This window comes from Trachypithecus francoisi, unplaced genomic scaffold (genome assembly GCF_009764315.1).
Source record: "Trachypithecus francoisi isolate TF-2019V2 unplaced genomic scaffold, Tfra_2.0 Lachesis_group1, whole genome shotgun sequence".
In the NCBI taxonomy this organism is placed as follows: Eukaryota; Metazoa; Chordata; class Mammalia; order Primates; family Cercopithecidae; genus Trachypithecus; species Trachypithecus francoisi.
The window spans coordinates 93,400,366-93,427,946 of record NW_022681454.1 but is presented as its reverse complement, the minus strand read 5'-3'; the positions used below and the strand labels follow the sequence as shown (position 1 = coordinate 93,427,946).

The 27,581-nt window shown below is 38.2% G+C and overlaps 1 protein-coding gene across 11 annotated transcripts in view; it reads right to left on the bottom strand.

The window, feature by feature from the left end:
• Positions 1-27,581, bottom strand: part of PDLIM5 (PDZ and LIM domain 5) — a 214,637-nt gene that overhangs the window by 25,944 nt on the left and 161,112 nt on the right. For all 11 annotated transcript variants that reach the window (XM_033214840.1, XM_033214846.1, XM_033214841.1 and 8 more), the window contains 2 exons: positions 24,416-24,603; positions 1,449-1,623 (listed from right to left, as the gene is read on the bottom strand). In XM_033214840.1, the coding sequence (XP_033070731.1) occupies positions 1,449-1,623; positions 24,416-24,603 (363 nt within the window). The remainder of the gene's footprint in view (positions 1-1,448; positions 1,624-24,415; positions 24,604-27,581) is intronic.

Genomic DNA, 27,581 nt, shown 5'->3' with positions numbered 1-27,581 from the left:
TGGGTCTAGAGTCATGCGTGATCTATGCAGTTAAACATTTCCTGAATGCCTTCTGTGTGTTGAATACTGCTCTAGACTTTGGAAACCTTTACTGATTTTCCCTTTCTCCCCAAAACCACTACTACCACTACCACTGCTGCTGGCTAATTCTTACTAAGCAGGTACTCACTCTGAAAAATACCATTTAAAGGAAAAATAACAGCTTACAAAATACTGTATTAAGATTCCATTTTTGTAAAATAATATCTGTCCTTATGTGTGAATGTTTTAAAAGTCTGAGAGAAAATAGTAATAGCGGTTACCTTGGGAGATGCGATTATGTGTGAATTTTGTTTTTTGTTTTCTGTGTTTCTATGTTTTTTAAATGTCACAATGAACATTGACTACCTTTAAAATAAAAAAAACTATTCAATTTTGAATGGCATACTGTGTGCTATGTTCTTGATACATATATTATTTAATTAATAGTAGGCTAAAGAGAGGGGTGTTTATATTTGACTCTTAAATGAAGTATTGAGGTTTCCTGACTCCATTTAAAATATTACCTAGAAACATTATGCTATAATTATGTAATAGAAGAGATGAAAATGTAATTAAGTTTTACCTTATTCAACTTTAGAGAAGTCACTGTTTCAATTATTTCAAAGTAGGATAAATTTAAAAAGAAGAGAGCTTGAGAAATCACTTCAAAGGACGATTTGTTACTGCCAACAAGGCAACTCATGAAGTGCAACAAGGTCCTTTAGGTGGGATGCCTGCAATCAGCATTGGTGCCTACACCGCCTAACATTCTAAAAGCCCCTTATTCAGAAATACTGAGAGATCCAATAAGGTGCAGTACTGTGCATTCTTAAGATCTCTGAGACTTTTTCTTCTTGTAATTAAGACACAATAAATAGATTTGGATAAAACATAAGAAGCAGGTCATTAACTAATCTAACATTCAGAACATTTATGAATAGGTCTGAAGGTACCTTTCAGTGCTCGTGTACTCAAAATTCCAATCTTCTTTTTCTCTAAGGCTCACAGTTATTTAATGTCACTAGTTATTTTTCATCTAAATGAATGTCCTCACTTCTATAATTTGTAGAATAATAAAATTAGGATAAATGACTTTCAGGGTCCCTTTGAGTCTTAAAATGTTATTATTCTCTGAAAGGCCACATTAATCACTTTTTCCTTAGTTCTAATAGGAATTGATAACTGATAACGAATGCAATTAGTACTTTTATTTTCACAGACCTCTGTATTACCTTTCATTAAAATAGATTCTAATGGATAGATATTCATATTTATCTACTCAATAATTAGTACTCTATAGGATTATGGCAAGAAAATTTTCACTAATTACATTACACATATTTCAAAATGCAAAAAAAACAAAAAAAAATCCAAAAACCTAATATTGACATTAAGCACTTTCAAGAAAATTTCAAAAAACAACCAACCTGATGACCTGGTTACAGTAGGCGCACATTGGAGTTCGTTTCCCTGCTGGAATGTGCTCAGCTCTTTGCACTAAAGTGTCCTGGGCACTTGGCTGGGGTTGTCCCAAAGCTGAGCTGGCTGGTGCCACTGATCCTGAGGAAGTGGCGCTGTTTGAGATTCTTCCAGTGGAAGGCACTAGGAGTTAAAACAGAGAATCAGAATGAGAATAAGCCACAAATAAACTTTTCCTAACAATCAAATAATAGAAATTATTATTTTAACAATAATCTATTCACTTGCTATTCACTCACTCACATTTACAGTGAGGTTATGAATCAAACACTAGGCGGTGACTATGTAGGTAATAGAAAGAAAACCAAAGATTCCAACAAAGTAAAAGAATTATGACAGATGTATGCACAGAATGCTTTAAGAAAAGCAGAGTTACCTCTGCATTTTTTTTTTTTTTTTTTGAGACAGAGTTTCGCTCTTGTTGCCCAGACTGGAGTTCAATGGCACGATCTTGGCTCATCGCATCCTCCACCTCCTGGGTTTAAGCGTTTCTCGTGCCTCAGCCTCCCGTGTATCTGGGATTACAGGCATGTGCCACTACACCCAGCTAATTTTGTATTTTTAGTAGACACATGGTTTCTCCATGTTGGTCAGGCTGGTCTTGAACTCCTGACCTCAGGTGACCCATACCTCTGCTTCTATGAGGAGATATGGCTAAGGTAAATATTGAAGGTGAGTTATTTCTAATTATCTAGACATCTCTACTAACCATTAATTAGATTTAATTCCAAATATAGTCATAGATATATTAAAAATCCCAATGTGTTAAAGATAACAAAACCAAAAATTAACTCACTATATTCTCTGTTCCTGGATTCTCTAAGTAGACTGTGCAACCAGTCACCCAGGAATAGAAGGCAGCTACATAAGAAGCATCCTTGGTCCTTCCTCCCTCTCATTTGTAGTAATAGGTCCTGCTGCTTTGATATTCCACACTGTTCTTAACTTTGCCTCCTCTTCCGTATTCCTATAATACTGTCTTAATTTAGATCCTCAATGTCACCAACCTCGACCAGCTACCAAAAATGTCTTGTCCTCCTTATATTCATCCTCCCAACTGCCACCTAAGACTAAAATCTGACCCAATAGCATTTAAGGATCTCCCTATTTGACCCCTGAATGTAGTCTCTGCTTACATGTGCTGCATACAAATGCCCCGTCTCTGCTTGCCCCACAACTTCATCTTAACTGCTCTTTGCCTTTCACTTTATGCTCCAGTAACACTAAATTGCCTCACTTTTTCTTGTGAATGGGTCTATGTATGCTCAGGCTGTTTTCACCATCAGTAATGCCATTTTCTACCTTTCCTCCTATTTACCTAGTAACCACTACTTTATTGTTTAAGTCTCAGCCCAGAAGTTGACTACTACAAAAACTCTCCCTGAACTACATTTCTCCCCAACCCTTTCCATATAATCTGGATTAAATGTTTCTCTTCTGTGTTCTCATAATTTTCTGCTAATGTCTTTATTACTGTTTCTGCTATATTATTTCTGTGCCTTTCCTTCCCCTAACTAGATAGTATACTCCTTGAGGGCAGAAATTATGTCTTATTCAGCACCCTAGCAACTTAACAGTGTCCAGAGAGAATGAATGAATGAATAAATAAACTGGAATCAATACAAAAGTGAATGAATGAGAAAACAGTGAGGATTGAAACCAACACATGGCCTATTAAAATCTAACAGTAGGCTGGGCGCAGTGGTGCAAGCCTGTAATCCTAGCACTTTGGGAGGCCGAGATGGGCGACAAGGTCAGGAGATCGAGACCATCCTGGCTAACCCGGTGAAACCCCGTCTCTACTAAAAAATACAAAAAACTAGCCGGGTGAGGTGGCAGGTGCCTATAGTCCCAGCTACTCGGGAGGCTGAGGCAGGAGAGTGGCGTAAACCCGAAAGGCGAAGCTTGCAGTGAGCCGAGATCCCGCCACTGCACTCCAGTTTGTTTGGGAGACAAAGCGAGACTCCGTCTCTAAAAAAATAAATAAATAAATAAATAAAATAAAATCTAACGGAAGAGAAAAGGTACACATGAAAGTAGCCTAAAAGGAACAGCTTTTAAGAAAAGCATACAAATAATACAAATTAAGAGTGTATTTATACAGATGAATGTATTTACATAAATATACATATATATAAAAACACTGACAGTATATTAAAGTGTAGTTGGAATTGGGAAAGATTAATTAGGATAATTGATATGATAATTCTCCCTCACTAGAATAAAGCCTGTTTGCAATAATGTGCAATTACAGATCCAGAAACCCAGCGTTTATAGACACTTCGCACATCTTCTACAGTGCGCTGCCTGGCACTTGATCTATGAAACGACACTTTCAGGCTAGAGAGCTCTACTATTGCCCATGTTCAAGTAAGTCAACTGGACTAGGAACATGCTTCCATTCTCTTAGACCCACACTTTCTCTTATAGAAATGGGACAGAAAAGTGCTGTAATATTCACTTAGTACACTACTTTCTTTCTTGTTACCTAATTTGCTAGAACAGCCCAACTCTTACATCTGTGCATCTTTAATTTCTATATCCAGGCCTGATTTCTTCTGGAGCACGAAATACGTATTCTCAAGGGCATTTTCAACTCTAACACCAGTTATTATCTTTAAATTCAAGACATATAAAATATATTTCTTCTTCTTGTACATATTACCAGCTCTTGCCAAGAACTCCTTAGATGCTTGCGTTCTCCCACTCACACAGGCACAGAACTCGGCCTCCTGTGTCCCCAAGGGTTAGTCCCTAGACCTTAAGAACTGTTTCACAGAAAATGTTTCTTTCTCAGGTCTGTCCTTCCTTTCTAATTCAAACCCATCCTCTATCTTTTGAATTCTGGTCTTGAATTCCTCAAATCTGGACTACTGCAAGTCTCCTATCCACTCTCTGAGGCCAGCCTCCTCTTCTACCTATTCTGCTGATTATTTTTCCAAAAACACTACTCTGATCATATGTTCCTGCTTCTAAAATAAAGCCTTTGTAACTCATTACAAACTATATGTAGTCCTGAAAGTCGAGTCCCTCAATGAGCCCACTCCAATCTTCTGTAAAACCTTGTCCTTGCTGTTTCCCCACATATCACTGCCATCATCTTTAGACTAAATCAGAGTTATTTAATATCTAACTTGTACAATTATTTAATTCCATTTGAAGGCACTAGTCTTTATTTTTTGTTTATTTATTTATTTATGTATTTATTTTGAGACAGAGTCTCGCCCTGTCGCCCAGTCTGGAGTGCAACGGCATGATCTCTGCTCACTGCAAGCTCTGCCTCCAGGGTACAAACAATTCTCCTGCCTCAGCCTCCCAAGTAGATGGGATTACAGGTGCCTGCCACCACGTTGGGCTAATTTTTGTATTTTTAGTAGAAATGGGGTTTCACCATGTTGGCCAGGCTGGTCTTGAACCCCTGACCTCGTGATCTGCCCATCTCAGTCTCCCAAAGTGCTGGGACCACAGGCATGAGCCTTGTCTTGAAGGCACTATTAATAAGTCCTTACAACAGCCCTATGATTTTGGTATTAGTATCACTTTTTAAATTTATGAGGAATCTGAGGCAAAGAGAAGTTTAAACATCTGCCCAAAGTCACATAGCAAGTAAAAGTCTTGAACTTGGGCTGTCTGGCTCCAGAGTCTGCTCTAAAACTATGCTATAGCTTTATTCACTATCCCTTGAACATGCCAGACCAGACATTGCCTCTGTGACCCTTAGCCAAGGAACTGCCCCTTTTTCTACTGCTACTCATAGTTTTCCCATTCTGTAAGGCCCACAGAAGTTTCATTTTCTTCTCCCAAGTCGTCTCTGACCACCCCAGCTAGAAGTAACACCCCTCACGTGTATAATTTATTAGTTATTTATCAATATGCTGTCAATATCTTTTCCTCCCTAATTATTAATTATTTAAAAATGAGTACAAACTTTATATACTTCTTTCTATCCAAAGCCAAAAATTGCCTTACAAATAAATGATGAAATTAAATGAAAAAAGGAATATTCCCAATCTCTCTCTCTCTCTTTTTTTTTTTCTTTTTTTGCCTTTTTAAAGAAGACTATAGAGATGGATACTTTAAAAATGTGGATTAGGTTCAGGATTTCAAATAATGGGAAAGTAACCAATTGGAAATCTGAAAATCAGACCCCAAAGAAAGCCAAACTCTTTCATCTACCACATGCCTTTATTTTATCACATTATCTATGCATAAGCTCTAAAGTACTGAGTCACTGAGATACTATCAGCAATAAAAGAGTGTGGTAATTCTCCATCAGTCATTGTAAAATGGGACATAATCCATCTGGCCCATGCCTCAAGGAGGAGGTATATGGGGAACTAACTTATTTAGCATGAGAAGCCATTCTTAAACGTGAAACATGTGACTGTATCTCAAACACACATAAAAAGGCTCTAAGCTCTACCACTATTCCTTTCTTGGGAAGAAAAGCCTTGCTTTCTATTACTGCCCCATTTTAACCACTTTGGATATGAAACAAATTCTCACACCTCCATTTGTTTCTGCGTTGCTAGCACATTGGCCCGCACACAAAGCTACACAAGCTCTATTAATTACCAAGTCCTGAACATTTCCAAAGCACAGTTATTTCCCGTATGAATAAAGTGATGTTTCATTTCTTCAGACTGAATTTCTCACCGCTCTAGCACAGCAATGGGCAACCTTTGAGCAGTCAAGTGCCAGCCTCCTCGTCTCTACTCACTTGGCTTATGGGGAAGAGGGAAGTGTAAGAGGGTGAGGTCTTGGGAGAGGGGAAGCACCATAAATGAGCCCGGCTTCCATTATAATTTTGTAGAGAACTATACTACCATACAAAGAAAACCAGTCTTCCATGGGTACTACATTGGCCTCTAAAATGCTCCAAATGCATTGAACCCATTGCAAAAACCATCTACTTCTATGTAGGAAAAAAAAAAAAAAACGCCTCTTTAGAGATAGCTTAAGGATGACAATCTACTTGTTTGTAATACAGTTTTTTTTTTTCTTTTAAGTTCTAATGATAACATTAAACAGGAGCATTGAATCAGCCCTATTTCACAATCTAGGAATGTAAGTCACAGAAACTGTGACTTATTCGAACTGAATAATGAGCAAGTCAGGAAACTGTCACAATGAGAACATTAGGAGGAAATTAGTTCTTGACTCAAGATTTCCTTTTTAACCTTAAACTTAAGCAACTTTCATTAAATATTGGCTTCTTTTATGGCTAATCTCTACTCCCTGGGAGTTCATTTGAAAATTACTTTTTTTTCTTTTGTACAAAATACATTTCACCACCAGAAAACTAGAAATTCAAATCCATTAGCTTCTCTCCAAACCAATAGTGTTGGTAAGAATCTCTTTTGTTAACTTTAGAATTGCTATTTATGAGTCTTCTAGAGGTTCAGAATGATAACATTCATATTTAATCTTTTCTTTGGATTTCCAACACTATGATAGTCAAACCTAAGATTACAATAATTACCATTAAATAAATAAACATAAATTTACTGGAAAACCTAGCAACATATTAGAAAACTTTCTCAGCATACAGTATATAAATTTGTTAAGTTAATCCAGTAAAATATACCTAATCCACAATATACAGAGTTGCTAGAGTTTCCAGTAAGAAAATATTAATTAAAATCAATCAAGTTCCTGGTAGCACATGTGTGAATTTTTTGAAAACAGATGTTTTCTCACTGGATTAAGAATAAAGTGGGGGTTATTTGATATTTTTGGTCTCTGTTCCTGTTCATGACGGCTGTTAATTCTAAACCGACACACTTAAAAGACAGTCGTGAGGATTATAATGCATAGATTAAGCACCTGGCCAGACTGTACCTGAATAGGCAATGAAATTAATCAGTTGATTCTTTGGTTCAAATAAAATTATCCAACTACCAGTAAAATATTCTTACTACCGACGTACACTATGTGAAAAAAATACTACATTCTGTCAAACTATACTTGAAAACTTAACATAAGTCAGCTGGGAATGGGGGAAGATATCCCAAAGAACAAACTTAAACAATAACAGATGTTGCTAGTGTCTTCTAAGGCAGCTTACTCTTATTAGAAGTAGTGCTTCTGTATTGCTAAACATAATCAGTAGGAGAGAAAGTTTGGTGTTGGGAGATGAACTGCTCATGATGATACAAAAAACACATCACATAATGACGTCTCACCACCTCCATAGTACATCTTGGTCCAAGCCACCGTCTTCATTTCGTGGTTGGATTAGAGCAGTGACTGCCTATAGATCTCCTTGCTTCTACCCTTGCCACCAACACAAAAGTCAGTAAAAATGAAGTCAGTATATAGTTGGAGGGTTTTGAACAGATACTCCTCTGCTCAAAACTCTCCAACAGTGACCGTTTAACCCAGCACTAAAACCAAAGGTCTTAGAAAATGTGACCTCTGCTATCCCTCTGACCTGATCTCCTGCCACTCTGTCCCTGGCCCATTATATCCTAGACACGCTGGCCTCCTGATTATTCCTCTGTACTGGCCAGTGTGCTTCTGATTCAGGGCCTCTGTACTTTCTGTTCCCTCTGCCTGGAAATCTTTTCCCCAGTTGTTCACATGGCTTGCTCCTTTACTTCCTTCTGGTCTCTACTCAAAGGCCATATTATCAATGTACCTTTCCTGGACCATCCTATACAAAACAGCACCCCATTCCCCACAAAGCAGCAGTTCCTATATTCCTCAGCAGTTTCTCTTTATCTACAGCACTCATGTTATATTCTTTTTATTGTTTATTCTGTCTTCTCATACCTTGAGGTCAGGGACACCATCTATTTTGTTCATTGCTCTATCCCTATCATCCAGCAGTCCCTGGCATATTGCTCAATAAGTCTTTATTCAGAGAAAAAATGACTCCTGCACCAGAATTATTGTCTTTCTACTAAAGGGAACCAGAAGTCTTAGGGAAATTGCTGATTCTAGGATTGGGGCAAAAAATGAATAGGGAGAGTCTGGAATGTCTTGTCAAATTAGAAAGCAAGGAAAATGTTAAAGACTCATAGAGTTGCATCAAAATAACTTGAATAAGTAGATGGGACAGTTTGAGCATTAAGAAAAATAAAAATAATAACTACAATGGATTGAAATACCTCAAATATAGCTAAATCTATGAGTTTACAATGATTCTAGAATTTTTTTTTAAATCCACATTGCTTATGTGTAGAAGATGCTAAGGAACCAATTCATTATTTGAAAAACTAGTACAACTTAATAAATGGAAAAATCAAGCTTTGTTAATCATTGTTTCATAATTGATCACGTTTCCCTAATATCCCACTCGCTCCCCTGCCATCTCTGAACTATTATGAAACAAATTCAAGATATGCTATTTAATCTATATTGTAATATAATCTCTAAAAGAGTACTCTTTTTAAAAACATAATCATAATGCCATTATCACACTTAAAAATATTCCCTAATATCACAAAACACCCAATTTCCAATTTTTTTCTGATTATCTGATCTTCAGTTTTCTATTGCCACTGTAACAAATTACTAATAACTTACTGGCTTAAAAACAACACAAGTTTATTACCTAAACCTAACAGTTATCCTACACATATATAACTGGGTCAAAATCAAGGTGTTGGTAGGACTGTTTTTCCTTCTGAAGGCTCTAGGGAAACTAAGGCTACCTAGTTTTCTGGTTCAAAGCCCCTTCCACCATCTTCAAAGCCAGCAAGCACAGGTTGAATTGTTTTCACATAGTATCACTCTGATCCTCTCTTCCGCCTCCCTGCTCTTCCACTTTTGAAGGCCCTTGTGATTACACTGGGTCAAACCAGGATAATCTCCCCATTTTTATGGTGAATTGATAAGCAATCTTAACTCCATTTGCAAACTTAATTTGTTTTTGCCATATAACATAACACAGTCACAAGTTCTGTGTTCATGGACATCTGTAGAGGGGGCATTATTCTGCCTACCACACATCTCCCAATACAGTAATTTTTTTGTTTGTTTCTACTTTAATTTTTTTTTTTTTTTTTTTTTTTAGAGACAAGGTCTCACTCTGTTGCCCAGGCTGGAGTGCAGATACATACATTTGAATATTTTTCTATAGTAAAAAGTTTTGAAGAGTGAATAACTGAATTGTTTCATGTTTACAACATTTCAAGGTACTGTCAACTATTTAACAGATCAAGAATATAAACCTCTGAAAGGATAACTAACTTGCCCAAAACATGTAGAATCATGAAATAAGGCAAATGTTTTCTGAACAACTACTATGTGCCAAACAATGCACTGGCTCTACCAATATGATCAAGACAAACATGGTTTCTGCCCTTATTGAGTTTAAAGAGGGTTATAAGCCAGTAAACAATTATGTTATAGTGGGATAACTGCTAGAAAAGTGGAAAAATGCTGACTTTACCTATAGATATTTTTCACTCACAAGTTTATGCTAAGAGCCTGTAATGAGGCAGACGCTATGCTACGCATGTACTCACAGTGGAGGACAGCACATGTATGTTCAAGTTGGAGGCGCCTGTGGTCCATCCAGTACAGATCATTTATTGAATATGAGAACTCAGGAGAAGTACCTAAGCTAGAAGAATTGATTCAAGAGTCACCAACATATTGACGACATTTGAGTCTGTGGGGTTGAACGAGACTATTTTAGGGAAAGTACAGCATAAAAACAGAAGAGCTCCTTAGGCAGAAAGCAAGTAACACAAACACCTTAGGGACTGATAGAGAAGCAGGAGAAAAACCAGGAGAGTATGTCATGGAAGCCAGTGGAGGGGAGCAGAGAACACGGGATCCAAAACCATGTCTATTTGACTCCCAACACTATGCCCTTACGCATTAATTCATCAATAATTATTATGTACCTACTGTGTGCTAAGCTCTTTGCCAGTTAATGTCTTGATCCATTAAAATATGAAGTCAGAGCTCCTTAAATGTGATCTAAATCTGGTAGTCTTCACTTCTGGACCAGTTTGGAGGAGGGGATAGTGATAGGTGAGGTGATTTATTTCTGCTATTTTAATTTTCTTACCGAGCCTGCTAGGACAAATGTAGGAAAAATGTATGAAGGCATTATTTTTTTTATTTTCCTTGAAGTCTCTAACAGCTTAGATTATCACTTTTAAGCCCTTCATGTATTCTGTAAAATATGAGTTTCTTAGAGAAATACTACTTATTTCCATAAACCTGACTGCCCAAAGTTTTTAGCCATTATAATTAATGGCTGCAAAGTTCCTGAAATAAAACATATGGATAAAAGGCTGCATTCTTCACGTTTTGAGAAACATTTAGGAGAATTCATATAAATTGCTTTAGAAGAGAAATGTGGCCAGGTGCGGTGGCTCACATCTGCAATCGCTGCACTTTGGGAAACTGAGGCAGGAGGCTCACTTGAGGCTTGGAGTTTGAGACCAGCAACACAGTGAGACCCCCATCTCTACCAAAAAAAAAAAAAAAAACTTTGGTATGGTGGCACACACCTATAGTCCTAGCTACTCAGGGGTGTGAGGCAGGAGGATAACTTGAGTCCAGGAGCTCAAGGTTGCAGTTGGCTGCGATCACATCACTGCACCCCAGCCTGGGCAACAGAATGAGAAACATAATTATAGATCTAATACTTTTGCTAAGGACAAATAGGCTTAAAGTACTAAATCTATTTTATTGTACAAACTTTATATCAGTGTGAATACTTCAACTACTACATTTGGATTAAGGTAAAGCAGCAAAGAAAGTTATGGGGACAAATCTAGGAATAACCATAAAATACATTTTGATTCCTTATTTTAAAAATCCTATAATACTTCATTCTCATTAAACCAGAAAAAAGGCTGATATTGAAAATATCAATGGATACTAGGTCGGGTGCAGTAGCTCACACCTATTATCCCAGCACTTTGGTAGGCTGAGGTGGGCGGATCACTTGAGGTCAGGAGTTTGAGACCAGCCTGGACAACATGGCAAAACTCTTGTGTCTATGAAAAAATACAAAAATTAGCCGGATGTGGTGGTGTGCATCTGTAATCCTAGCTACCAGAAGGCTGAGGCAGGAGAATCGCTTGAACCCAGGAGGCAGAGGTTGCAGTGAGCCCAGATTGCGCCACTGGACTCTAGTCTGGGTGACAGAGGGAGATTCCGTCTCAAAAAAAAAAAAAAAAAAAAAAAAAAATTCAATGGATACTAATACTCCCCCCGATAAAAGACAAATGTTGACAGCCCCAACAAGGCAGAGATGATACGTGAGATTTTCTGGTGTGAAAAACAACTGGCTCAACTGCAAGAGGTGTTCTTGTTAAAAACACTGAGGCTAATGTTGTGCTTGTATAAATAACTGGGCTACATCAAAGTGGCACTCTTGGGGAGATAAAGTATTATAATTCAACATCTCAGGAAATATGTTCTCAATGGTATGGTAGCAATTTTACACATACTAAATTGGGTAGCAGTCATGGCAACATGCTTGCATACTATTGTGTGCAGCAAGTGCTTTCTTCTCTGCCCCTTCCCCAGCCATCTCAAACAGATGGTGGCCAAGAGAAGCACAGAATATGTGCATTTTGTCTGTCAAGCTCCTTATGTTGAAAGCCTAAACAACAGTCTACTCTTCATAATCCAGGCATGAAATCATATCCAACAGAAATGGAGAAAGTTAAGCCAAGATCTGGGATCAGAGGAAAGCACATTCTGGAGATGTTTGTGCAATTTTTAAAATATGAAATCAAGGACTTTTTTTTTTTACTCAGTGATTAAAAGCAAATTGGACAGATTAAACTATTACCATTTCTCTAAGCAGTGGAGAATGCTGGTATGTACACTAGAAAGCACTGGAACAGGTGCAACCAAGGCTAAGTATCGAATATGTCCACATCTTCAGGAGGCTTCAGGAGGCTAGCTTCTTCCATTAGCCAAGCAGCCTTTCAACTTTAAGAACCCAGATTAAGCTGGATCTACGATATCTTAATTAAAGTGAGTGTGGGGACTTGGATTATGTTCAGTTCTTTTTTTAATTTCTTATATCACACATAATCAAAATTCAGTACACATCGACTTGCCTTTTTGTCCTAGCTGATCTTATATAGAAAACTTCCATTTGGTCAGAGACACAAGTAAAAGAGACCCAGTATGTACCTTGAAGATAAAGATATGAGATCTTAACATATCTGGTTCTACCAGCATTCAATTAAGTCAACAAATTATTTATCACAATATACACAGAATTTTCTTTCTTTCTTTTTTTTTTTGAAACTAAGTCTCGCTCGGTGCAGTGGCACGACCTCGGCTCACTGTGACCTCCGCCTCCCGGGTTCAAGCGATCCTCCTGCCTCAGCCTCCCAAGTAGCTGGGACTACAGGCATGCGCCACCACACCCAGCTTATTTTTGTATTTTGAGTAGAGACAGGGTTTCACCATGTTAGCCAGAATGGTCTCAATCTCCTGACCTAATGATCCGCCGGCCTTGGCCTGTCAAAGTGCTGGGATTACAGGCATGGGCTACTGTGCCTGGCCCAGAATTTTCTAAATCATCTTAATATCACTGTTCCATTTTCCACTTAGAGTGGGAAGACAAGCCTATGCTTTTATTGTAGGAGGCCAATGTGTTTCATTTTCTTAAAAAAAAAAAAAGAAAAAAAGAAAAGAAATAAAGAATAAAATTAAAATATTTTTAAAAAAACAAAAACAAAACTGAGACATAATTCACGACCTCAGGAATACTAAAGATCAATGGGAAACTCATACAGAGTTTGTAAGCTTAGAATATATTTAAAATAATAAATTTGTAAAATTTTGCTCATATTTGGATGAGAAAACCATAAGGACATACATTAAAATCATTTTATACTCATATTATGTCTAGAGTCTGACATGTCTTACTTCCAAAGTCACATGAAAGCTAAATGGGTTTGGCTTTTACCATTTTCCCACCAATTTTCAACCATTTATATAAATGAGAAAGCAGCCTAATTTCAGAAATGAAGGAGAAAGGTACCTATGGCTTAAGTTGACCATATAAATAGAGTTCTAATCATGTAGGGGAAAAAAATGAAGCAGGAAAAAAAAAAAAGAGAGAAATTTTAAGATTTCTCCATGTCAATATCCACAACACCTCTAATGATGAATACAAGTTATTGCAAAATATAAAAACTGGGATACACCTTACATTTCTATTACTATCACTAATTCCCTAAGATATCTCTCAATTAAAGTCATTGACTCTCCAAAATAAACGATACTTTATCATTTTTCAAAGTTATGTTTTAATTTAGTATCTTTTAAAAGCAGAGTTGGTAGGTCAGCTATTTTATGGTGGAAGAAGTACATCTAGCATAAAATCTAAATTTCAAGATACACAGGATCCTAGTTCTGGGCTTTCTAGCTGTGATGTTAGATATGTCAGCATTCTGGGTCTTAAGTTACCTTATCTGTAAAACAGCAATAATAACTACCTCAAAAGGTGAGAGGATTAAATGAAGTAGTAAAAGTGTTTACTTACACTTCCTTGAATCGGTAAGAAATGCTTTATAAGTGTCAATTATTATTATACTCTGACATAAGATCTTACATAGTTAAAAAATAAAACATCCACTCATTCAACAACTACTTAGTACATACAATGTTTTAGATGTAAGAAGTCTTCTGGTGTGGAAGATACATTTAAGGATAAGATATCTGCCCAGAAAGAGTTTATCTTTTTTTTTTTTTTTTTTTTTTGAGGCGGAGTCTCGCTCTGTCGCCCGGACTGGAGTGCAGTGGCCGGATCTCAGCTCACTGCAAGCTCCGCCTCCCGGGTTTACGCCATTCTCCTGCCTCAGCCTCCCGAGTAGCTGGGACTACAGGCGCCCGCCACCTCACCCGGCTAGTTTTTGTATTTTTAGTAGAGACGGGGTTTCACCGTGTTCGCCAGGATGGTCTCGATCTCCTGACCTCGTGATCCGCCCGTCTCGGCCTCCCAAAGTGCTGGGATTACAGGCTTGAGCCACCGCGCCCGGCCTAGAGTTTATCTTCTTAAAGGCACTACAGACAAGCAAATAGGCAATCATAGTATCTCAGGACTAGTGCTACCAAGGGTGTTGATGGCTGTCAATAAAGTCTGCAACTACTATGCGGAATTATCAAGTATCCCTATTCTTATTCACGCGTTTGAAAACCAGTGTTAACAAAACTTTTTCTGTAAAGAGCCAGAGAGTAAATATTTTAGGCTTCGTGGGCCTTACAGACTCTTGCAACTATTCACCTCTGCCACTGTGGCATGAAATCAGCCATAAACAATATGTAAACAACTGTACCATAGCTGTTTTCCAACAAAACTTCATTCACAAAAATCAGTGGTGGGCCAGATGTGACCAAGGAACACTGTTTGCCAAACCTTGGTTTAGGCCATATGCATCAGTTAATAACAATTCTTTATGAAAAGCATATATGAACAAATATAGATCTCTGCCTTATAAAAGGTTTAATATTTTAGTCTCAGAATGAGAAGAAAACGGGGAGAAAGAAGAGCTTTCACAGATGAGGCCTTGCGTCAGCACTGGAAAGCCTCCAACACGGAAACAAATTTCAATGAAGGAACAATTAGAAGAAAAGAAAACAGGCAATTAATGGTTGTTACTTTTATTTTTTCCTGAGAATCAGAAACAAAAATCTACTTGTTATGTAAGGAGATGGGCATATTTACATGTTTCACATCCCAGTTTTGACAATGGACAGCTCCAGTCAGGGCTTTATAGCAAGTGGGATGTTTAGTTTAATGATGTCAAAATGCAGGGGAGCAGATGGCAATAAAACATTATTAGAAGAGATGAAATACACGCAACTGGTAGCAGTTTACTTATTCATATAAAAATTTTAAAATGGAACCAATAAATCTATCCATCTTAGCTAAGCAAATCTAGTTATCTCGATTTATTACTGTAGTGCAAAGCCTACAATGAAATTTGGGATGGTTGTAGAAACAGTAATTTCCTTTCTCACCCCATCTCCCTTAGACTTCAAATAAAAGATAGAATTTATATCCACTTATAACTGAGATGTACATCATTCAGTCTTTGATCTAATCAAATCTCACAAATATATTTGAGTCTTTCTCAAAAAAAAAACAAAACACCAAAACAACATATCAGATCTCTCCAAAGCTCAATCCATAATGAAGTAAATAAGCTTTTCTTTATTGCTAAATGTAGCACATACCAGAAGCAGGGTATGATCAAAAACAAAAAAAAAGCATATTAACTAGAATCTTAGCCAAATGATCTAAATTTCAAAAACGGAGTTTAGATGCAAAGAAAATGTTACTTGAAACAGATCTTAGCAGTTGCCAGTCACTTGAAGCTCCCTATTATCCAAGGCAAGAATCCTTTCTATCCCATCCCTAGCAGATATAGTCCTCCTTAAATATGTTCACTGATACTGTCTTGTGACTCAGGAAAATACAGTATTCAGAGTCAAACAGCTGGGTTCAACTCACTACAGAACTCTAAACAATTCTTTTGACTTTTCTCAGAGGCTGTTACCTCATTAGATAAATAATGCCTATTTACATTTTAAATTTTAATGACATTACCTTATTGTGCATTCTTATAAAAATATCTGTTACAACTGAAAGTATTATAAAAACAATGATTACTACTAATCAATGATAGTCACCATTCTACTGTTAAATGTCAAATGTTTGTTCCTTTTAGGCCGCCCATTGTATTCATGAGTTCCCAATCCTCAAATAGGGATGGTGAGAACCCCTCAGATAGGGTACAACAGAAGCAAAAATTAACTAACTATTCATTTTGAAAAGCAAGTTTGCGTTTTTCCCCCTTTTCGTTAGATCAAAAGAAATTTACACTGTCCCCAAAAGACCTTCAAAAGGTCACAACTTTTATATTTATAGCTTACTTGTATCATGTTTCTTCAAAACACAAAACAACTTGTATTCTAAAAAAGAATCACAAACTTTTGTTTTTACATTCTTGTCAGTTAAGAATCTTTGTCTTTACTACATATCCAAACTGTTTCATAGAGAAAAGCCAATCACTAAGATAAAGCTTATATACTATCACCTAATTCACATAAAGGGAATGGTGCCTTAACAAGACTATAGGGAAACTGGTATCTGTTCAATACAGACTATCAGAGGTTAAGAATGTCTAATATTGGCCGGGGATGGTGGCTCACATCTGTAATCCCATCACTTTGGGAGGCCGAGGCGGGCAGATCACGAGGTCAGGAGATCGAGACCATCCTGGCTAACACAGTGAAACCCTGTCTTTACTAAAAATACAAAAAAATTAGCCGGGCGTGGGGGCGGGCGCTTGTAGTCCCAGCTACTTGGGAGGCTGAGGCAGGAGAATGGCATGAACCCGGAAGGTGGAACTTGCAGTGAGCCAAGATTGAGTCACTGCACTCCAGCCTGGGCGACAGAGTGAGACTCTGTCTCAAAAAAAAGAAAAGTCTAATATTAAATAAAACACTACTGCCTTGAGTATGTCGCCATAATATCATATCAACTAATATCAATATACGCTTTTATTTTCCTTAGTAGAATGCCTGCCTCCATGGACACCTTTAATAATAAGAAGAAATCCACTAATTTCTTGTCAACACCAGGGACATGAGAGTAAACAGGCCTCAACTGGGAGTTGTGTGTACACACAATTAAAGAAAGTATGAACGTAGCATTCTAATATGCTATAAACTGAATACAATACTCCACTGGTGTTTTAACAGAGGACACATAGGTACTCTATAGGGAGTCAAGCTCCCAGGGAGGGCAATGGTTAAAACCAGCAGCCCAGTTAGGTTAAAGTATAAATACCCTGCAGTCACCCTGCCAAGGGAATTGTCTCCAAAACACTGCCACTGCCCAGCGCAATATTCATTATCATATTTCCAGATTGGATTACCTGAATAACTTCTTAAATGGTCTCCAGGACTCCAATCTTAATCTCTACAATGAAGTCATGATGATCTTTTAAACACATTAATGCTATAATAATCTTTTAATAATGCAAGTCTGATTTTGCCACTTCCGGCTTATAAATCTTTTAATAGTTTCCTTTCAGCATCAAGTCCACACTCTTACATTCAAAGCCCCCATTAATCCATCCAATCTTCTCTCTGGGCCACTAGACAGTCTTGAACATACCGAACTACTTGCCCTTCCTACCCGAAGCCAAAGTCTCTCAGTTTTTGCCTGTGTTGCTCCCTCTACAAGCTGGCCTCTTCCTAAAAATGTTCAAGCATCGTTGACTACATGCGATTTTGTTTTAGGCACAAACATTAAAATATTATTCCTGCATAAAATAGGACTTCAGTATAAACAAACACATACTTTACCTCAAGATTGTATCCTCAGAACTTTAAGTCTTTTTCTTCCCTTTCCACTGATCCGCACCTCCATGCCTCTGACCTGGGACTCATAGTCTGACCTGACTCTTCTTTGCACCTTTTTGATAATTTCTATATTATATACTGGTGCTTTGCATCTGAGTTAATACGTCCACAATGACAAAATAGGCGATCCCACATTCCTAATATTTCCTCTGCATTCCACTGCTTGGTTCCTTATATGCGGTAAGTTATCACATTTTTTTAGATGGGGGTCTAGCTCTGTCACCCAGGTTGGAGTGCAGTGGCACAATCCTGGCTCACTGCCTCCTCTGCCTCCCAGGCTCAAGAGATCTTCCTATCTCAGTCTCCCGAGCGGCTGGGACCATGGGCGTGCACCAACATGCCCAGCCAACTGCTTTCTTTTTTTTTAATTTGTGGAAATGGGAGTCCCACTATGTTGTTCAGGCTGGTCTCAAACTCCTGACCTCAAGCAATCCTCCTGCCTTAACCTCCCACAGTATTGGGATTACAGGTGTGAGCCACAGTGCCCAGCCCTCATACTTTTGAGAAAAAAAAAAAAGTTCCTATCATAGGGCTTTACAACTATTATTATTTTTTAATTTCTGAAAATAAATAATGTATTACTAGTTATAGTACTGCTCATGTTCACAATCTTAATTCTGAAGAGAGTTAAATGCTTCAAGGAGAGTGGAGCTCTCTTCTGCTTAGCAACATGCTTATTTTCTAATAGCAGCCTTTGGCAGACAGTGCTCCCACCTTTTCAATGACTGTTGTGGGAATTTCAAGTTTGGTAAGAGGACAGAACAATATCTTGGCAGATGAATTCTGCATCCTTCAGATCGTATGATGTCCTAAATAAGACAACTGACCTCTCTACCCACTCACTTTCTCGGGGACATTTACTGAGGGCCTATAAACTGTGCCAGGCATTGTTTAGGTGCCATAAAACAGAGATCAGTATGAGTTGGTCCCTGTCCTCAAAGGAATCTAAAAACAGTCATAAAATACACCTATGTAAACAATTAAAATGAACAACATGAATGCTATAATAAAGACTATTGAAATTTTGTAGGAGCATTGAAAAAGAACAGGTAACAAGAGGGCTCAAGAAAGCTTCACAAAGGGGGAACAACTGGTCTTAAAGGGTAAAGAGAAGTTTGTCAGGAGTAGAAGGGATGGAAAAGCATTTCAAACAAAAGGAGCAACTTGTACAAGGCAGAAAAGTGTGTGCCAAGGAATGATATGAACTCATGAACTTCAGTGTGAGTGGACTACAGGGAACCGTATTATAAAATGAAGCTGGAGGAGAAGGTTGGCCTGAGATTGCAAGGGGACCAAAAGTTCTGTTAAGAAGCTAAGCATTTTGACCGTGGGCAGCAGACAGCCCCAAACATTTTCAAGCAGGGATGTCGTATGAGAACTGGTTTTTGGACGGTAACAATGTAAGTCATTAATGCCATTAAGAAAAGGAATAAAGGCATAGAAAGTTAACCTCTGAGTATCCTTTAAGTATCTGCAGCCTAGTTATATCATTTGATTTCACAAGAATGCTATAGGATAAGTTTTTAAGGTCTTTATTTTAATAGTTAAAGAAATGGAGGCCGGGCGTGGTGGCTCGTGCCTGTAATCCCGGTACTTTGGGAGGCCAGGGTGGGTGGATCATGAGGTCGGGAGATTGAGCCTGGCCAACATGGTGAAATCCCGTCTCTACTAAAAATACAAAAATTAGCTGGGTGTGTGGCAGGTGCCTGTAGCCCCAGCTACTCAGGAGGCTGAGGCAGGAGAATCGCTTGAACCCAGGGGGCGGAGGTTGCAATGAGCTGAGATCCTGCCACTGTACTCCAGCCTGGGCGACAGAGTGAGGGAGGGAGGGAAGAAAGGAGGGAAGGGTGAAAAGGAGGGATGAAGAGAGGGAAAAGGCTCACAAAAATGCTAACCTTCTGAAATTCATACCCGCAAAGGGTAGGCATTTCTATTTTGGGAGGCCACCACCAGTCAGAAAACTGGCTCAATTAACAATGGGTCCAGATTTTTCAAAGCATTGCTTATATTCTAATGAATTAATCATTCTCATTTTGTATATGATTAAACTAAAATTAGAAAACTGATGTGTTCCAACATAGAAAGGCTCTTCATGACTTTATGACTGAATTTTTGAAAAACATTTCATTACATTTGTAAGATAGTAATATTTTATACATATATTTGTATCTAATGAACCAAATTTACCTAAGCTGGTATCCATAACTTAAACAGGAACGCATGAACACATGATGAATCTGCTATCACCTTCTAAATCAAGACTTTTTCATTTGCATCAGGAAGCTTTTGAAACTATTTATCTAGGACTAAGAGTACATTCTGAGATGATTTTGTTGTTATTGCCTTCAAACTATGGTATTCCATTGTGTAGGGCAGCAGAATTTGAGTGGCTGGGAATTTTGTATTTATTTTTAAATTGTCCAAAATAGTACAAAATAAGTTAACTTTGCCACAACATAATAACTGATTAAATGCCTGCTTATAGCACCTGGAGCAAGATAAATAAGAGCTCAGTAAATATTTTCAAAATTGAGCTAAGAATTATGATGTAATTCAACTGTGACTTCACAACAGGAAAACAATCTTTTTATAATTTTGCTTTATAATGTTATATAATGTATAATGTTTTATACTGTTGTAGTTTTGCTCATATAAAATTCATTGACATTTTCTAGAAAAAGCATAATGTTTTAAATACTAACCATGTGACTCATTATTTTATTTGCTAATATTGGCCTACTTTGATTATTCTCACCAATTTAATTAGGCTTGGAGAAAGCACTCCATCGCCCTCTTGTGGTAATTTTGCTGTACTATATATTCGGCAAGAGTTCAAAAGAAATGAATTTTTTCTTTCCACTTAAGAGGCAGAGCAGTATTTTAACCATAAACTTCTGAACTTCCAAAAGCCGTATATAAACTTTCTGTCCTCCACTGTCCATATACTTTGTGCCTTCTCTTCAGTTTCTACCTCAGAAATTTAATCTTTTCATTGCTTTTTACAAAACATTCTCCTGTTAGCTTCCAATTACCATACCAATAGCATTTTTCTGAAAATTACTTTCTGTATTCAAATGCACAAAATAATTACAGAAAATCTTTATCATCATACATAGGCTTTAAATAAACAGAAATAACTCAAAAATGTATGGGGCTGAGCTTGGCATTTTTCCCCAAGAGAATAGGTTATGCTAAGTCAGTTAACAGTCCAGAAATTTCAGAGACTAATAATATTAGACTAAATATTTTAAGTTTTTAGAAGTAATAAGTCTTTCCTCTAAAATAGTCTAACTCATATGCCATGGCCTGTCCTCTTTCCAACACAACAGAAATATTTCTTGCTTCTTTTTTTTTTTTTTTGAGACAGAGTCTTACTCGCTACCCAGGCTAGAGTGCAGTGGCGTGAACTTGGCTCACTGCAACCTTTGCCTCATGGGTTCAAGTGATTCTCCTGCCTCAGCCTCCCGAGTAGCTGGGACTACAGGCGCTCACCACCACACCCAGCTAATTTTTCTTGTATTTTTAGTAGAGATGGTTTCACCATGTTAGCCAGAATGGTCTCAATCTCCTGACCTCGTGATCCATCCGCCTCATCCTCCCAAAGAGCTGGGATTACAGGCGTGAGCCTCTGTGCCCGGCCACTTCTAGCTTCTTAGTAAAATTAGTAACATGTAACACATGCAACTATAAAATAGACTGTATAAATAATGTTTTCTAAAAATAATTTATAAACAAAGGAATTTATTTAGTGTCTAATATATTTAAACACCGTGAAAATTACAAAAACAAAGATGGATTCCTAGTTAAATTAACTAAAAATTCACTCTTACAAATCTCAAAAATATTCTTAAAAGAATAATGAGTGATTTTTTTCTTTTTTTTTGGAGACAAGGTATCTCACTCCTATTGCCCAGCCTGAACTGTAGTGGTGCAATCACAGCTGACTGTAGCCTCGACTTCCTGAGCTCAGATGATGCTCCCATCTCAGCTTCTCAAGTAGCTGGGACTACAGGCTCACATGCCACCATGTCCGGCTAAAATTTTATATTTTTAGTAGAGATTGGGTTTTGCCATGTTGCTCAGGCTGATCTCAAACTCCTGGGCTCAAGTGATCCTCAGGAGATACCGCACTCAGCTATGATAAATTCTTAAAGCTATCACATTGTGAAAAGTGGCCCTTGGGTACTCAGTCAGCACTCATCCCAAAACTGATGAAGACTAGAAATTAGAGGGCTAGGTGAAGAGGTATATTCTGCACAGAGGGGTAAGAACTTTCAAAAGCATAGTAATATGCCATGTCTTAGAAACTGAAGATGGTTTAGTGCATCCAAGCACAGATTATAAATTGGGTGAAGCAGGAGATGAGGTTGAGAAGTCAGGAGGGGCCAAAGTATAAAAGGTCCTAAATGATTATGTTAAGGAAGGGTGAGATAGTCAAGCATCCACAGCAGGGGAGTAAAGCAGCAAATCAGAGTTTGAGAAAGATCACTTGCTGCTGGCCAAGCATGATAGCTCACACCTGTAATCCCAATGCTTTGGGAAGACAAGGTGGGAGAATCACTTAAGCTCAGGAGTTCGAGGCCACCCTGGGCAATATAGTGACACTCCGTCTCTATTGAAAAAAAAAAAAAAATTCCCAGCTACTAGGGAAGTTGAGGTGGGATGATCTCTTGAGCCTTGGAGTTTGAGGCTACAGTGAGCTATCATTGTGCTACCGCACTTCAGCCTGGGAGACTAGGCGACAGTGAGATCCTGTCTCTCTCTCTCTCTTTTTTTTTTTGAGACGGAGTCTCACTCTGTTGCTCAGTCTGGAGTGCAGTGGTGCGATCTCAGCTCAGTGCAAGCTCCACCTCCCGGATTCAGGCCATTCTCCTGCCTCAGCCTCCCAAGTAGCTGGGACTACAGGTGCCCACCACCACGCCCGGCTAATTTTTTGTATTTTTAGTAGAGATGGGGTTTCACCGTGTTAGCCAGGATGGTCTCGATCTCCTGACCTCGTGATCCGCCAGCCTCGGCCTCCCAAAGTGCTGGGATTACAGGTGTGAGCCACCACGCCTGGCTGATCCTGTCTCTTAAAAAAAAAAAAAAGATCACTTGCTGCAGTATGGAGGTATGGAGGACAGGCTGAAGGAGTGGAAAGGAGACAGGAAATTAGAAGTCATTTGCAATGAAGAAGGCATGAATCAAAGCAATGGCTCTGATGATACAGAGAAGAAATTTGAGAAATAATAGAAAGTAAAACCATTAGATGTTAGGTACTGTGAGAATGTGGGGCGTGGGGTCTAAAAGTCTACATTCTAGCTTTGGTGACTGAGTGGATGTGCAATTCCCAGAGATAGGAAATGGTATATTCAGACATACAGGATTTGAGGTGCCACCAGAAGATGGCAAACAGGTCACTTAGTTGGAGAAAAAGATCTGTAAATTATCGATGACTAAGCAATGGAAGGAACCTGGATGAGAGATCACCCAGGGAGACCATAAAGAGTGAGAAGAGATGAAGGCTAAGTCTGAGATTAGCAACATTTAAGTATAGTCCAATTTTCCCATTAAAAGGGGTACTTTTGTTACATAATCATAAACTTTGTTCATGTTGGGAGAAATAGGAAATGACTTAGTCCTTCTTTTTTTTTTTTTTTTGAGACGGAATCTCGCTAGGTCGCCCAGGCTGGAGTGCAGTGGCATGATCTTGGCTCACTGCAAGCTCTGCCTCCCGGGTTCACACCATTCTCCTGCCTCAGCCTCCCAAGAAGCTGGGACTGCAGGTGACCGCCACCACGCCTGGCCAGTTTTTTTTGTATTTTTAAGTAGAGACGGGGTTTCACCATGTTAGCCAGGATGGTCTTGATCTCCTGACCTCGTGATCCGCCCACCTTGGCCTCCCAAAGTCCTGGGATTACAGGTGTGAGCCACCGCACCTGGCTAGTTTTTCTTCATTTTGTAGACCAGAAAACTGAGGGTATCAAAGAGGTTATGTGACTTTATTTAAAGCTGTTAATCTGTAGAAGTCAATGACAACTCAGGTTTCCAGACTGAGGTCAAGCTTTTCCATCCTGCTGCTCAAATGCTCTTTCTAGTGCTGTGTCCTTCTTCCCCTATGCTACATAAATTGTGAGAACAAGAATTGGAAGATGCTTTCTTCAGTAATTGTTTGATGGCAATAATGTTTCTGTGGTGGTTATTTGTACGCATCATCAAAACTAAAATGTTGTATTTCCAAGCATAACCTTACAACAATATACTTTGTTATTAAATAAGACCCAAATTTACAATTTAACACATGCTTCCTGAGTATTCTGGGAAACAAGGAAATGCCCAATCCTATAATTATGAATAGCAAATGCAACTGTATCAAATACACACAAAGAATGTTTATGAGATGTCTCAGAGAGAAAAATAGCTATAGTTAATCTTGACAGTCCTTTCTAAATCTTAGATTATTGAGAATGGGTTTTACCAGTGAATTCTACCATATATCCCAGAACACATTTTCATAATGACACTCATTATGAAAAGCAAGAAGTAAGATATTTTTTTGGGCTACCTGCTTGGTTTGGCCGTTGCCAGCTTGGTGACTTGATGACACTGGTGGATCCTACAGGCTTGAAGGCAGCTGCAGTTGTGAGGCTGGCTACTCCTGGTCTGCCGGAGGCTGGGCTGTCCAGGCTCTCAGGCATGCTCCGTGTGGAAGCTACTGAGGAAGTCAACTGCGGAGAAGACTCCTGAGAGTTACTGTAAAGGAAATAAAGAAACATCTTTGGTGAAGTGGTAGCAACATAACTTAGCAACAATCCTTTCTTTTCAAAATCCATGAATCAATCAAAATCCATTGGTTAATCAATGTTTTAGAAAAGAAAATCTTTAAAGTCATGACTGAGGGACTGCCTCTCTTTAAAACAGAAAAAAAGAAAAGGGAGTCAGATTGCATTTGTTTTATACTTTGAAAATTCTAAAAGGTCTACCACGAGAAATTAGGCTATTGAAAATTTACACAGTTAATCTTTTAAATGATAAAAGTTTCCCTGATACCTCACCCCTTCCCAGTTATGCTTTTTCTTCTTCTTCTTCTTCTTTTTTTTAGACACAGGGGTCTCACTATGTTCCTCAGGCTGGTCTTGAACTCCTGGCCTCAAGGAATCATCCCACTTCAGCCTCCCAAAGCACTGGGATTACAGGTGTGAGCCACCATGTCCAGTGCAGTTACTCCTTCTACTCACATACTCACTCGTTCATAAATATTTAAGCACTTACTATATGCCAAATGTTGGTTGTGCTATGCACTGGCCACAAAACAAGAAACAAGAAACAACATCCCTTGCCTAACAGAACATCCAGTGTTATGCATTCATAATAAAGGGAAAAAAGAGACAAGACTGCCATTACCTTCTTTCAACCAGAGTTACCTGTTTAAACAGGAGGGCTTATCTATGCTAGCTCCAGTTTGGTTTTGAAGATCATATGGCCTTTATTACCAAGTCATTTGTTATTTATAATTATATATAACATCATTTCCAAAAAATAATAATTCTAGGTAGCCCAAATTATAAAATATATGCTTTGGTATGATATAATACAATAGCAGTGGTTATTTCTATCAAGTAAAGTATAATAATAATACTTAAAAGTAATACTTTCAGGCTGGCCGTGGTGGCTCACACCTGTAATCCCAGCACTTTGTGAAGCTGGGTCTGGCAGATCACCTGTCTCTACTAAAACTACAAAAATTAGCTGGGCATGGTGGCGGATGCCTGTAGTCCCAGCTACCTGGGAGGTTGAGGCAGGAGAATGGCTTGAACCTGGGAGGCGGATGCTGCAGTGAGCTGAGATCATGTCATTGACAGAGTGAAACTCCATCTCCAAAAAAAAAAAAAAAAAAAAAAAACCACAAAAAACAAACAAACAAAAAAAACCTTTCTACTACTTAACTTTTCAATGCTGGTTGCTTAAAAAATTCCATGCACAGAAATTCAAATTATTTCAATACCTGAAATCAATAGCTGGAGGAACAGACTGATAAAGACAGAGTAATAGATTAACAAATTCAGTGAAATACCCTTAAGTAAGTAGAAATTATTTTAATAAAAATAAATTTCAAATTAAATATTGTCCATATTATCAAGTGAACAGTAGTTTATAATTTCCCCAGTAACTCTTAAATCTTACGTAAAACCTAACATAGTAAGCCCCAGACTGCCCATCCATAGAAGATTTAGTTGCAAAGTTGGCCCTTGACTGGCATCTAGAAACTTAGCTGGTAAGCTGTGGCCAACAGTGACATAAAAGTTTCTCTAAATGCTGGCCGGGAGCGGTGGCTCACACATGTAATCCCAGCACTTTGGGAGGCCAAGGCTGGAGGATCACGAGGTCAGGAGATCGAGACCATCCTGGCTAACACGGTGAAACCCCGTCTCTACTAAAAATACAAAAAAATTAGCTGGGCGTGGTGGTGGACGCCTGTAGTCCCAGCTACTAGGAGGCTGAGGCAGGAGAATCGCTTGAACCACGGAGGCGGAACTTGCAGGGAGCCGAGGTCATGCCACTGCACTCCAGCCTGGGCAACAGAGCGAGACTCCATCTAAAAAAAAAAAAAAAAAAAAAGTTTCTCTAAATGCTAAGAGTAGCTCTCTGTGCCTTAACTGTTTGGATAAACAATATGGTTGATGTTGAACATCTGCTTTCCTTCTGAGAGTCTAGAATCCTGGTAGAAACTCACCACGAGGTGCCTATGTAACGAGCCCTTAAGAAACCTTGGGTATGTGGTCTCTACTGAGCTTCTATGGCAGCAACGCTTGGCATGTCTTGCCACATTTGCTGCTGGAGGAATTGTGCACTCCCTATGTGACTCTACTGGCAGAGGTCTCTTGGAAACTTGAGCCTCATTTCCTCCAGATTTGGTCCCATGCACCTTTTTCCTTTACTGATCTTGCTTTGTATTCTTTTGCTATAATAAATTTTAGTCATTAGTGCAACTACACACTGAGCCCTGTAAGTCCTTCTAGTGAAACAATAAACCTGGGAGTAGTCTTGGGGCACCTCTGACACTAAACAGTTTTGAAAAACTATACGAATGATTTTCTTGAAATATTGCTCCCTATTCTTGTTCTCTTAAATCAAGCATCATAGAGCCATCAGCTTTTATTATTTTTGATCAGTTTAATTTAAAAAACTAAAACCTGCTTGATAATAAAACACGCTATACAATAAAAAACTTCAAGCACTTTAATAATCTTTTTCATAAACAAAAAGTCAAAGACTGCCTCCCTCATGGGAATATTGAAGACGATTATCAGTAAAGGCAACACAACAAAAAGCATTAATGGAATCAGGGTTTGAACATTATAGTATAGTGGTTATGAGCATCTTTTACAAATTATTTTACTTCTCTAAGCCTCAGTTACCTATACTTTAAGTGGGAGTAACATTTTGCTCATAAGATTTCTATGAGACTTAAATATGATAATTATGCATAAAGTCCAAGGCACAGAATATAACCTTAACATATGAAAAGGATAATTACCATACTGAAAAATAAAAGTAAGCCTTATTTTCAACATTTTTACTCATTACAAATAAATGATTTTTGAAATACTTATATATAGGTCATTTTCATTCTAGGATTAAATTACTCTTGCAGATTTGATTTTTAAAACTAATTAATAATGTATATAATCATAGTTCTAAGAAAAAAATTATGACCAAGCAATGCTAGG